This window comes from Pogona vitticeps, chromosome 11 (genome assembly GCF_051106095.1).
Source record: "Pogona vitticeps strain Pit_001003342236 chromosome 11, PviZW2.1, whole genome shotgun sequence".
Taxonomy (NCBI): Eukaryota; Metazoa; Chordata; class Lepidosauria; order Squamata; family Agamidae; genus Pogona; species Pogona vitticeps.
Window position 1 is genome coordinate 17,360,483 of NC_135793.1, and position 14,421 is coordinate 17,374,903.

At 41.7% G+C, this 14,421-nt stretch overlaps 1 protein-coding gene across 3 annotated transcripts in view; it reads left to right on the forward strand.

The window, feature by feature from the left end:
* Positions 1 to 4,122: 4,122 nt before the first annotated feature.
* THOC2 (THO complex subunit 2) overlaps positions 4,123 to 14,421 on the forward strand; it is a 59,337-nt gene continuing 49,038 nt past the window's right edge. For 2 of the 3 annotated variants that reach the window (XR_013538676.1, XR_013538677.1), the window contains exon 1: positions 4,123 to 4,254. Coding sequence is in view for 1 of the 3 variants with exons in the window: in XM_072981130.2 (XP_072837231.2) it covers positions 4,148 to 4,254 (107 nt within the window). In the remaining 2 variants the exon portion in view is untranslated. The remainder of the gene's footprint in view (positions 4,255 to 14,421) is intronic. The other variant, XM_072981130.2, reaches the window with a different exon arrangement.

A 14,421-nucleotide genomic window follows, 5' to 3' on the forward strand; every position in this document is an offset into this window, starting at 1 on the left:
GGGCCTTATAAGGTGATGGAAGTTCTGTTCCATCACCTTGAAGCTGGAACGGAAGTGAACAGGTGACCAGTGTAAGGCCACTAGAGTGGAGAAAATATGTTGTTATGTTCTAACCCCACTCAGCAATCTGGCTGCTGCGTGCTGGACCTGTTGAAATCTCCGTACCAGTCCCAAGGGCAGCCCCGCGTAGAGGACACTGCAGTAGTCTACTCTTGAGACTACCAGCACATTAAACAGTGTGGTGAGGGACCCAGTGTCAAGTTAGGGGCGCAGCTGGGTGATCTATTTTAGGTGGAAATAGGTGGATCAGAGCACAGACACTACCTGTGATGCCATTGATAGCACTGGGTCTAGAACAACACTCAAGCTATGCACCAAATGTTCAAATTGCCCCAGATCCAGAGCTGATTTCTCCTTTGAAGCCGTCTGTCAGGATCCTGGTCTCAGAAATCCTGAGAGAATGTCTACTGAAAGTATGCAGGGATGGGACAAGAACGACTGCTTTGTGGTTTTGTAACATATAAATACATTGAATAAGCCTTACAAATTTTTATGCTAATTTCCTGGACATACATGGCAAAATGACCCGTCACTCCATTATTTTCATTAAAGCAAACTTTTTTTAACTTTTGAAAGAAAACCACTCTTTTGCCAGCTTCTCTGATCTTTCATTGCCCTCCAAGTATCTCCCTTCATCCCCAAATTACTGACTAATTAACCAAAAAATCAATTTATTCCCACAAAAACCCTAAGAAACAACTTTCCAGTCATAGGACATCTTATGAGGTTGATGGCTAAGTAAAGATTTGGGTGTTTGTCTCCTTAGTTGAGCAGTGCAGTCCTACAGAATCTACTCACAATCACATCCCCGAGTTGATTAGGACTTACTCTTAGGTAAATATATAGTGGTGCCTCGCAAGGCAGTGTTAATGCGTTCCACGAAAAACGCTGCCTTGCGAAAACATCGTCTTGCGAAACGCGTTTCCCCATTGGAATGCACTGAAATCCATTTAATGAGTTCCAATGGAAAAATAGCCATCTTGCAAAAACCATCCATAGCAAACATCGTCCTGTGGAATGTGGTTCCCCATTGGAATGCATTGAAACCTATTTAATGCATTCCAATGGGGAAAAATCTTTGTCTTGCGAAAATCGTCCATAGGAAACCATTGCGAGGCACCATAGGGATCGGAAAAAGTCGTCATCTTGCAGATTACTCATCCCGCGAGGCAATCGTCTTGCGAGGAATCACTGTACAGTATTGTAGCTTTAACCTAGCAATCTATTACACATGAGATTCTTATCAAGCCAAAATTCTTGGGGCAGTACATGGATCCCTTGAACACCATGTCCTCACAACAATGTTGCAAGATACATTTTCCTGGGGGGGGGGGAAACCATTGGCCCAATATATGAATTATTATTGCAATGTATTACAAATGGGAATGCCTTTGAATATGTTCTGGAAAGTTCATATTACAGTGGTGCCTCGCTTTACAAGCGCTCCGTTTGACGACGAAATTGCATTACGTTGAAGATTTTGCTATTGCAAAAGCGATCGCAAAACGATGTTCCCTATGGGGGAATTTCACTTTATTTATTTATTTATTGGACTTATATACCGCCCCATAGCGCTACAAGCACTCTCCGGGCGGTTTACAATTTAATTATACAGGCTACACATTGCCCCCTTCCCAGCAAGCTGGGTACTCATTTTACCAACCTCGGAAGGATGGAAGGCTGAGTCAACCTTGAGACGGCTACCTGGGATTTGAACCCCAGGTCATGAGCACACTTTTAGCTGCAGTACAGCGTTTTAACCACTGCGCCACGAGGCGCCACTTTGCGATGATCGGTTCCCTGTTTTGGTAACTGATCATCACAAAGCGACGATTTTCGGCCAGCTGATCGGCGGTTTCAAAATGGCCGCCGGGTGAAAAACATGGCCGCCCGCTCTTTTCTGGCATGGATTCCTCGCTGCACGGGCAGCGCAAATGGCTGCGCTATGGAGAATCTTCGCTGGATGGTGAGTTTTAAGCCCATAGGAATGCATTAATTGGGTTTTAATGCATTTCTATGGGCTTTTTAAAATCGCATGATGACGTTTTTGTTCAACAGCGATTTTTGCAGAACGAATTAACATCGTCATGCGAGGCACCACTGTAGTTTAAAAAGGAGAACCTTACACCATCACCACCCTGACCTCCTGGCTGAAACAGATCAGATACAGTATTAATATGATACAATTAAAACTAGATAATGTTTGTGAAGTGCTTTGAACACTGCAAAGATTTTTTTAAATTGTTCTGTTATGTTACATTTAGTCACTTGTAGCTTTAAACTGTGTATTTAGTTTAACATTCCCAGTGTATTTGTTTTGATATTGCTTTATTTGAATCATTTGCTGCCTTATTTTTTTTTTCCAAAGGGAAAATACAAGTATCTTAGCTATCAAGACAAATTGCAGATGACTGAATTAAACAAGTAAAATAAATTGTACAGGCTAATTGGGTGTCCTGAGAGAGTGGGAAAAAAACAATCCATTTGCTTCAGAAGGAATATGGTGGATGCTCCCTTCACTTCATGAAGGAAATAGCCCAATAGGAATATACAACCATCAGAATTCCAACATTTTTCTTTATTTGATAAAGCATGTTTCTTAATAGTAGTAATAATAATTAGAATAATAATAATTAAATGTGGTATCATTTGTTTATTGTTTTTATATCCCACCTTTGCTTCAGGAAAGTCAATGCAGCCTACATGGCACATTTCACTAACCCAACATTTCCATGAGATTTGGTCAGGCTGAAACAGTGAATAGACCAATGTCACCTAGAGAGTTTCATGGCCAAGCAGAGTTTGAACCAAATGTACTGATTCCTAATCCAGCATGGAAAACCATGCACCATACTCAATCAAATCCAATTATTTTGTACAGTCAATGCATTGCAGTGAATGGGAGAAGTCAGGTAATTCCCATTGATGTCTATGGGCTTTGTTGTTTAGTCATTAAGTCATGTCCGACTCTTCGTGACCCCATGGACCAGAGCACGCCAGGCCCTCCTGTCTTCCACTGCCTCCTGGAGTTGGGTCAAATTCACGTTGGTCGCTTCAATGACACTTTCCACCCATCTCATCCTCTGTTGTCCCCTTCTCCTCTTGCCTTCACACTTTCCCAACATCAGGGGCTTTTCCAGGGAGTCTTCTCTTCTCATGAGATGGCCAAAGGATTGGCGCCTCAGCTTCAGGATCTGTCCTTCTATGGACTTACACTGACTGAACTGCTGGATAGCTCGTTGGTTGGGAGTTTGATTCTCCATGGGCCTCTTGGGAGAAGAGTCAACCTGTGTGGCTTTGAGGAAGCTGCACAGTCTGAAGGCGCCCTGAGAAGAAGGGAATGGCAAACCCTCGGTGGTTTAGGCATCTGGCTGGAGAGCCAGAGGTTGGGAGTTCGATTCCCCACCGGCCCTCCTTGGCAGGGGCTGGACTTGATAATCCCTGGGGTCCCTTTCCAGCTCTGCCGTTCTAAGGCCATTATTATTATTACATCGGGATCCGCCCTTTTATTCGTTTAACAAACGTCGATAACAGGCTGGTTTCAGTCAAGTCTTTCTTACAGCAGACCCCGTCGAAGCCAGGGGACGGACGGTTCAGTGAATTAAGTCCCACTGATCTTAACGGAAGGGAAGGCGAGAGCTCCCTTTGGGGCCAAGGCCCTGATTCCTCTGGTAAATCCTGAGGGTTGAGCCGAATTACAACGCCCAGAATCCCCCAGGCAGCACCGCTTCCCGGGGAACTCTGGGAGTTGTAGTCCAAAAGCTCAAACCCACCGAGCAAGAGGGCGGCGGCGACGGTGGTAACGTTGGCGGCGGTTGTCCTTGTCATCATCCTCCCGAGGCTGAGGGGCCCGGCCGCCTTCCCGCCTTCCCCTCGGACGTTCCGACGGTGACGGTTGCCGGCCGGGCCCCTCAGCCTCGGGCGGGAGGCGCTCGCTCTCCCGTCATGCCCCGCGCGCCCCCCACACACACCGCCGGCCCCGCCCCCTCCTCCTCCTCCTCCTCCTCCCCCTCAGCCGCCGCCGTTCCCTCTGACCTCGGGCCTGCCGTTCGCGCATCCGGGCTCTCTCAGCGCCACACTTGGGAAGATGGCGGCGGCAGGAGCAGGAGCAGCAACCTCGGCTTCGGCGGCGGCGGCGGCGGCGCTCCCGGCCGAGTGGATCAAGAACTGGGAGAAATCCGGGAAGAGCGAGTTGTGAGTGCGGGGCTCCTGGAGAAGAGGAGGGAGGACGGAGGAGGAGGAAGAGGGAGGAAGAGGAAGGAAAGGGAGGGAGGGAGGGGGGCTCTCATTGACAACGGCGGGGGTGGGACGAGCAGGGGCTCCCGCGGTGGATCGGGGCCCCGTCTCCCTCCCTCCCTCCGCCCAGCTGCCTTCTTGTGGGGCTGAGAGACCCTCCTCCGCCCCTTCGAACAGCGGCCGTTTTATTCAGTCGCCCCCAACACCCCCCCCCCCCCAATTTCAGGTGTTAGGCCTTAAGGTGACTTTAGGGTCTTTTCTTCTCGCCCCCACCCCAAAATGCCCTCTTATCTTATAAACCTTCCTCCCCGCCCCACACAAGTCTTCTTCTCCCTCTCCCCCCCCCCTCTTCTCCATGACTCTGGTCCCCCTTGAAGAGACGCCGGTCGCCTTTTCGCCTCCCCGAAAGAGACACAGAAATACAGGCACGGTTGTTGGCGGGGGGGGGGCGGCGGTTGCAAGAGTTCTCCCCCCCCCCCCGCACCCTCTCGGTCGTCTTTGTTTATCTCCATTTTGAGGCTGACACCCGTCACAACTAATAATCCTTCACGTCGCGGGCCCAGAACTCTTCGTTTTTATGGGTTTTTTTTAAAAGTTCAAAGATACAAAAAACAGCACCCCCCCCTCTCCTTCCACCGCTCATGTCCGTTGCCTCCTTGGGTCTGTGTCTCAGGCCCTGCCTTAGTACAATACATATGCTTCTGCATCCAGATGTAGAGGTTTTAAACCTTATTTTTCTGTGCTTCTCAGTTGGGGAGCTGACTTTCCTCAAAGGAGCTCCTCAGCAGTTGTAAGCTGAAGAAAAGAAGCGAAGGTTCATGTAGTCAGTCCTAGGTTTGGTTATCCCGCTGAACTCAAGCAGCCTTCTTTGTGAAGAAACACATTGACAGCCACATTGTAAAACAGATTTATTTTATTTTATTTTATTTATACCCCACCTATCTAGTCATTTTGACCACTCTAGGCGGCAACCTTTGGCCTTGTAGGCAACCTTTGGCCTTCCAGATGTTATGGACTACAACTCCCAGTTCCTCGTTGTTGGCCATAGTGACTTGGATGTCGAGGAGTTAAAATCCAAGATATTTCTTTCCACTGCCCATCTTGGCTCTACAAGGTGCCACACAGTTTACTTATGACGAGATTTGTGATGGATATACCCTATTTATTTTGGGCATTTGCCATACAAAATATATCTTCCTCAATTGAGCAATACAGCCGTAACTTTCAAATGTACTTCCATATATTAAACTGGTTAAAATGTGTATAACTTGCCTTCTGTCTCATGTAAGCTCCCGTGCTCTACAGAAAGAAAGAAATTCAAAACAACAGTTCAGATTAATAGCAGAACTGCCATTAAGATTTTGGAATGGAAAGCCAGATGGAACAAAAACATTATCCTGATCCTGCTAAGTCTAGCTGAAGATCTCTGTTCCCTAGGAAGGGAATCCAGCAGAGAAGACTCTGTCTCACCTTCCCATCTGTCTAGTTCCTTTGAAACAATCATTATATGCTAACAAGTAAATTTTGACTTATGGTTACTATTTCCAGGGTTTTCTAGGTGCAGAACACTCAGAAATGGTTTACCAGACGCTTCTTCTGGATGCATTCTGTGACAACTTTTATTACTTCATATAGTCATCATAAAGTGGAAGCAAATTTATAGCACGTAATATTACTAGGTTTCTTTTGTGGAATAGTTTAGTTTGTATTAAATAATCATAATGGAAGTAAGGGACCTTATATCTAATCTCCAAACTAACTTAGTAGTTTTCTGTGATATACATTGAGCTAATGCAGGATTATATGTGAGCATCGATTGTGCTTACAATGTGAACATTTCGTCTTCAATCAGTGAAAATAAACTTCCATTTTTTGCTCCAGTGACTGATTTAGCTTATCAGTTCTGCATATTTTCTTTCCTTCTCTCTCTCTCTCTCTCTCTCTCTCTCTCTCTCTCTTTGGGTGAGGGTGAGATTCTGGCGAGATAGAGTGAGGTAGAAAAATAAGAATACTGGGCAGAGAAAAAGAAAGCTGTGTCCAGGGTGCTAGTTCCTACAGCCGCATTGCAACTGATCTTAAGAAACACTCCATGAAGAAATATTATTATAGCATTTTGTATATAGACAGAAAAAGGGTAAATCATGTAAATTATGTACTATATGACATGGATGCAGGACCAGATTGTAAGAATGAAAAGTAGTAATATACATGTGTTGACATATGTAGATGTTCAGGAAAATTAGAAAATGGATTTAAATGAACGATTTAAACTAATAAAAGCTCTTGCAGATTGAAATAGCCTTTATTGAAATCACCCATCCCAGTTTTATATTAACCTAAACATACCACTTTATCAACAGGATTTAAAACAAAAACCTTTATTAGGGAAACATCATGTCCAGGTACATGTTTGTGCATGATGAAGTTTCCAATCTTATGCTGCTGCTTCTTTTTTGAAAAACTTATTTATGTAGAATCTTTGGTCCCAAATACAACTGCTTCTATTCTCCAGATGTCACTTATACTCATTCTGTGACTTCCTTTATTTATTTGTTCTGTTAAATCCATACCAGAAAATAATTTCACAATAAAGCCCAGGCAGTTGTAGGACAATATAACTACGATTTTTAAAGAAGTGAGCAGAGATGAAGGAGACAGGAATTTACAGACCTACTAGCTTGCCATCTCAGGTGTATTTAGGGGGAAAAACATAATTAAAGCTAAAATAGTTAAGCATATGTACATTAGAAAGTGACAAAAACTTTTTGCTTCTGTTTAGATTGATTACATTTTGGTGTGTTGTTCAAACCTTAAACTGCCATTAAGCTTAACTGTAGATAGTGAAAATAGGCCACCTGTATAAACTATGGTTTTGAATAAACTTGTTTACATTTACCTCAGTTAAGGTGAACCCTTGTTTTTCTGGGCTTAGATGATATGGCATATTGTGATTAAAAGTTTGACTCCTTCTATACCTTAGGTATATCTCTGGAAAAATAGCTCATGCATGAAGCATAAGATTTACCAAGCAACTAAGACTCGGGATACTTGAGTTTGAATCCTTGCTTAATCATGCAAGATGGTACCAGCGGTAAAGTCACTCCTTAAATATCTCACATACCTTGAAAACCCTGTTCGGGTTACTGTAAGTCAGATGCACCTTGCTAAGACATAACACAGGATTGTCAGAAACTATTAGCCAGGATAGCTAGATGGAATATCCATGTCTATATTCTACTAGATATCAGATGCTCAGGATGGAGCAAACAGTGTTGTTTTTGTATTTCATTTGGATGGTCTTCCTGAAGATCTCTGGCTGGTTGTTTTTGGAAACCAGCTGTTGAAATAGATGTACTTCTAATATTTTTTTCACTTTTTATTATAATAAATCGGTTATAAAGATCAATCCTATAAGAATTATAGTAGTTTTTCAGAGATGTAGCTGTGTTGGTCTGTTTCACCAAAGGTCAAGGTGTTATGGTACTTTTTAGGCTTATTCATTCATTGTATTTCAGCATGTTGACAGAACTGGAGAGGAAGGGGAAAATACTGTGGCACCTTAAAGGCTAAGAGGTTGTTCAGAAACCCTTTCTTTCCTTGCATGGAAACAAATCTGTGAATCTTTAAAACACCACAAATATATGCCTTTCCCCTTTTGCCAAGTTCCAAATTTTATTACAGTGAACTGTTGTGGATTACAGTTGCTTCTTCAGACACATTAAGTACCATGAGAATTATAATAATGTATATTTTTCAAGAACCTGAAAGACAAGATGCTCAATGAGGATAGTTTCGTATCATAGATATATGCCTGCCTATAATTTGATCAAGAATTGTTTTTCATGTAACAGTAGAGCGATAGAGATGGAAGGACCCTCAATAGATCGGTCAGTCTAGCACCATGCTGGTGCAAGGCATCCAATTTTACAGCATCCCATTCTTTAAACATTGCTAATGAAGAAAAGCCTGTTTGCTTTACTGACAGCAGTGGCATGGCATATCTAGGACTAAGTGGGAAAAATGGAACTGTGAGTAGAATGAGGGAAGCTGGAATTGTCATGGCAGGGGAGGAGCAGAAAGAATGGCAACCTTAGGACCACCTCGTCCATTGCTCACATTAGTCATTACTCTAGACCAGGCTTGTCCAACCTGCGACCCGAGGGCCGCATGCGGCCCAGGTCAGCTCATAATGCTGCCCAGTGCAATTTTTTATTTTTAAAGAAATTCCAAAGTTTCAAGTTACACTGCCGGCGCTTGCGGCCGGAATGTGGCCGTGGCATGTCACAACAGTAGAGGGGGAGAGAGGGAAGGAAGGAAGGAGTGGGAGGGGAGAGGACAGGGGGGCTGCGTGACTGCATTGCGCCGTCCTCGTCAATAGGTGGACCCCCTTCCGGCCCCATAAAGCCGCCGGAAGCTGGCAGCGTCTGCTGTCTGAGATCGCACCTGCCGGTAAGCGTGCTGCGGAAGACAGCTAGGGCTGCCCCCCATGCGGCCCAAACCAAATTTTCATCTTCTAATGTGGCCTAGGGAAGGTGAAAGGTTGGGCACCCCTGCTCTAGACTTTGTGGAAATACCATGCAAAGAAAATGCCACTCCCAAATGTGTGGTGTGCACCAATGCAGCCCACTCCACACCTGAACTTTATAGTGATTATATGAAAGTTATGAGTGGAGCCAACAGATAGGTCAGTGACAGGGTTTGCACATATGGTCCACGTGCCCTCTTAACAGAGTATTTCTGTATGATTTGTAATAATGGAAGTATCAAGGGAACAATAAGAAAATTCACAAAGGATCTCCAGAGTATCTTCTAGTATTTTGATTCAAGGTCTGTGTAAGAATTTTGCAGCACCCTATGTCTTAGGCCACAAAAGGACAACAGTTGCATGAACTTTGAACTGTGGCTTGATTTAACGTGAATGGCTTATGACTTTCTGTTGGCGATTTCAATAATCTCACAACTTCGTAGCTGGTAGGGACTCTATGGATCATTGAGTCCAGCCCCTTCAAGGAGGCCCAGTGAGGAATCAAACTCCCAATTTCTGCCTCTGCAGCCTGAGACCTCAACCACAATTCTTGCTTTTCTGGCTGCTTTCTCTTTTTCCTGTATTATACTTGCTATTAAAATTGTACGGAGACTGCCATGCAGTTCTTTCCTTCAGGTCTTAAATGCTCTTTGGGAATAAGATTCATTCATGACAAGCAAACTTAAGAGGCTTATGTTTGGAATATTTATGAATAAATTACATAAAAAATAAATGTTATCATAAGCTGTTCCAATTGTTTTATCTCAGTAACTCCATGGATACTATTTAACTGTTCTTGTAATCTTAACTACCTGAAAAATATCCTGACACTTAATATCCCTTTTTAAGTTCTCCAGCATGCAAAAAACCAACCAACCTGGGACCACTGACTCTTTGGAGATACAGTACTAATATTGCTAGCACTGCCCTAGGCTGTGTAACACACATATTATATAGGAAGATTTTATCAGAGTTGTCGGATGGTGTTAAGCTGAATACTCACTATAGCAAGAGATAATATTGAGTGGCACTTAGTTTCTTTTATGTTTGTGGAAACTGCCTGTGCAAGAGTACACAAGTGTAAGTTGAGTTTAAATAAGCGGATGCTTTTGTAAATATTGAGGTAAGAAATGAGGGGTACTTTTTTTTAAAAAAAGGACATACTGTTTTATTACTGTTTTATCCTAATAATAAAATCTGTAAGAATAAAATTAAGCACTTCAAGGATAGCTTCCTCTAATCTGCTCCATTTGCCTTTTTGAAGTTTTGGTTATGTTTGTACATAAAGATTCATATTCATCATGTTGTGGGCAGTCTCCATGCTAAATTGTCCTGGCAGTATTTGGAACAGCTCTTGTGGGTTTGTTGGATGGCAGCTGTATATTGTGCTACAAGTATTGTCTGAATATAATTACTGTGTGAAATTACTATTGAAGAATTACCACCAGTTTTACTATTTTTTCAACTGAATTAAACAGTAGTGTTTGTCCTAGCATTAAACATGAGGGCAAAGTACTGATTTCATTTTTTCACCTAGTTTGCAGAGTGTGTTATATAGCAGGACTGTGTGTGTGATTTCCAAGTTCCAAGTTGGAATGCCACATTCCAAGTTTTCATCATGATCATTTCATCTACTTGATCATTGTGATTCGGAACAAGAACAGTTAATAGATCTCAGTGTCTGCTGTTCAGCTTCAAAAACTTACAAAGGCAGTGTGGCCCTTTGTAAACAATGTTGGTTTGATTTGCCCAGCAGAACTAACCACTGGAAACGCTGCCTTATAGGTTGCAAATAGTATGTTGGCAGATACCCAGTTGCCCCTGTTTGTGTACTTTGCTTAAGGGTTGTTTATGTATTCCGTCTCTAATTTGTTAGGGGAAAAGCAAACCAGAGTAGTGTCTGTCTACACCTGGGTCCATACAATGCAGTAAACGAAGTTCTGTGGTTTGGCAATCAGGTGCTAGAATCTGTCAGTTCACCCATGGTATGCAGGGGTTTCTGTGGATTCTGGCTTACCATATTCTACAACCATAGATTTGTAATAAATTTTGGAATTTAACTTTCACGATGGACCCCAAGAATTTAAATTTATGGCAGCTGCAAATATACAGAAATCGTGTAGCTTAAAAGCAGTGTCTACATAGATAAAATTCAGTTGCTTTAAAATGAAATTTTAAATCCTTAAAGCAGGGAATTTAATGTTACAGCACAATTTTAGTTTAAATCCAGTTGCAAATCTCAAATAGGGTGAACCCTCTGAATCAAGCACTGACTACTGATTCAACACTTAAATAAATGCCACTAAGTCAATGGTTGTACTGTACGTAGAAGAACTAAATAGAATCAGACCCTCATTTTTATTAATTCTGTGAAATATGTTTCATCTTGTGTGAGATGCATGGTCAAGTAAGTTTCAGCTTATGACAACCCTAGTAAGGTTTCTGAGGTAGGTAAGATATCTAATGGTGGTTTTATGAGTGTTGCCCCTGGGTGGATTTTATTTCAGTAAGCATTTTAAATCTTTTTTTAAAAAATAGTTTTTTTTAAATTAAAAATCTGATTTATATAAAAATTGTTTTAAAAATTTTAAATCAGATTTTTTTAAAAAAATGCTTATTGACTAGTAATTTGAATTATGATCAATTGGATTGAAATCAGATCTACCCTGCCACCTCCACTGAATTTCCATGAGTGAGCAAGGATTGGAACTCAGGTCTCCTCGGCCCTAGTTCAGAATTCCGTTTACTACATTAAGCCGGCTTTCAAAACTTCTTAGTATGCCATTATCTGGAGATGTTTTCTTGTTGAAGAAGTTGATATGAGAAAGCGAGAAAATGTGTCAACACATTTGGTCTTCTCTTATGAAAATATTTATACCTCACCCCACCCCCGCAATCTTTACAGTGCTGATAGAATTAGTCTTTAAAATGGGCTGAAACACTACTGCTTAGTGTAGTAAGTTACAACTAGGATAGGCCCATTGAATCAGTGGAACTTATGGAGGAGTTGGTTCGCCATATCCCAAAAGATACAGTGGGCCTACTCTGGTTGCAGCTTAACTACACTAAGCAATAGGATTCCAACCACGATGTGACTAGAAAATTACCAAAATACATGGATTGGTTTAAGTAAATATGAATTAACATTTGCTTCACATTTTGTTAATGATTAGATAGCAAGAAGATATAAATGTTTTAGTTTGGTAGATTTCTATTACTTTGCAGCTATATATTCTACGTATATGTTTCTTGAGGCCAAAGGAGATCTAGATAAAATACACAAGGAATTCTTTCTTTCTTTCTTTCTTTCTTTCTTTCTTTCTTTCTTTCTTTCTTTCTTTCTTTCTTTCTTTCTTTCTTTCTTTCTTTCTTTCTATCTATCTATCTATCTATCTATCTATCTATCTATCTATCTATCTATCTATCTATCTATCTATCTATCTATCTATCTATCTATCTATCTATCTATCTATCTATCTATCTATCTATCTATCTATCCATCCATCCATCCACCCACCCACCCACCCACCCACCCACCCACCCACCCACCTCATTAGTGCCAAAGCGCTATACTATTTTGGGCAGTTTAAACGGAATTAAACACAAAGCTTCATGCCACTAAAATATGATACAAATAGCAATAATGTGGCAAGAGCATTAAAAACAACAGTGGCACCAACAAATTATCACACAAAAGCGAAGTTGGAGACAAAACGCTCAGCCAGAGTCAGATTGAAAAGCCTCCTTGAAAACCAGTGTTTTCAGCTGTCGACTAAAAGAATACAAACAAATAAATGACATAGTGTACTTGCACTGCATTATTAAGTATCGTTAATGTTATGATTCTTTTTATGGGTTTATCTGCCATAGTACCCCAACACATATAAACATTAGTGTGTTTAAATCTATTATATATTTAATTACTTTCTATCTCATCGTTCTTCCTTGGGAGACCCAGATTGGATTATAACATAAAATTAAAAGCCATGCAGCAAAAAAGCACAGTGTTGAAGTATTAAATCAGTGTTAATTAATAATTATAGTAATCATGTGCCATCAAGTCTAATCTGACTTGCAGCAATCATTTTCAGGGTTTTCTAGGGATTACTCAGGAGTAGTTTACTGTTCCCTTCTTCTTGGGGTGTCCTGGGATTGTGCAGTTTGCCCAAGGCCATACAAAGTCACTCTTCTGGGACGCACATGGGTAATCTAACTTCCAACCTCTGACTTTGCAGCCAGATATCTAAACCACTGAGCTATCCAGCTAGTGTTAAATAGATTAGGGGTCCCCAACGCCCTGTCCGTGGCCTGGTACCAGGCCATGGCCTTGGCAGGACTGGACCGCAGAGACAGATCTCCCGCCCCCCATGCACGCACATAGCCCCCCACATATACACATGAATGCACACATGCCCTGCCCACAGACACAGACAGATGGACCCATGTCCCCCACATGCATGCGTGGACACCCTGCCCACGCACACATGGACACACGCCTACCCCACGCATGCACTCATGGACCCTGCCCCGTCCCCGCCTGCCTGCTAAACTGGTCTGCGGTGTGAAAAAGGTTGGGGACCACGGAAATAGATGATCACATGATAACAAGTACTGAATTGGATTTTAGCAAGTACTGAATTGATACACAATTGTACCAACAACAACATAAATACAACATCCACAATTAAGACCCTTTCTTGCAAGTCTCATAAGTCTATAATCAGTGGCCAAAAATGCCTTTATTTGCTCTCAGAAGGATAGTGGGAGTAGGGGATTTTGTGACACACTTGCATCATGTTTGAAGCTCCCATGTTGATACTAAATGTGAACGCCACACTAAATAATAATAATAATAAATAATAATAATAATAAATAATAAATAAATAAATAATAATAATAATAATAATAATAATAATAATAATAATAATAATAATAATTAATAATTAATAATAATAATAATAATAATAATAATAATAATAATAATAATAATAATAAAGTGGAAGCATTATAGTAAATTTATATACTGAACTCATGAAAGCAGGGCTGTTCTGATAAATCCAATATTTATTTCATTAATTTATATACTGCTCCATTAGTGTGATGCAGTTAACAAAATAGAAGAGCCAAAGCATTGGTGTCATAGGTGAGAAGGCCCTGCTCCTAGTTGATCGTTTTCCTGGCCTCCTCCTGCATGGCCTCCTTGAGGAGCATTGCCTGGGTGGATCTATTGGCATGGGTGCATGATCTGGGGGAAAGGTTCTGCACCAAGTGCTGGGGTCCATGAAGGGTTTTGTAGGTGAGCACCAAGACTTTGAACTTGACCCATGACTTCACATGTAACCAGTACAGGCAATCTGGACTGCTGTAATGTAATCAAATTTGCTCACATGCAACTCGCCTGGCAGACATATTCTGAACTTGCTCCAGGTCAACTTCAAGGGAAGCCTCATATAGAGAGCGTTGATCCTGGAGATTAGTAGTGCATGCACCAACATCCTTGTCTATATATATATCAATTTGATTATATATTGTTGTAGGAAATATGGCTATTTCCCTCATAAATTGATTGAATTAGAGTGTTCAGATTGTATATTTATCCT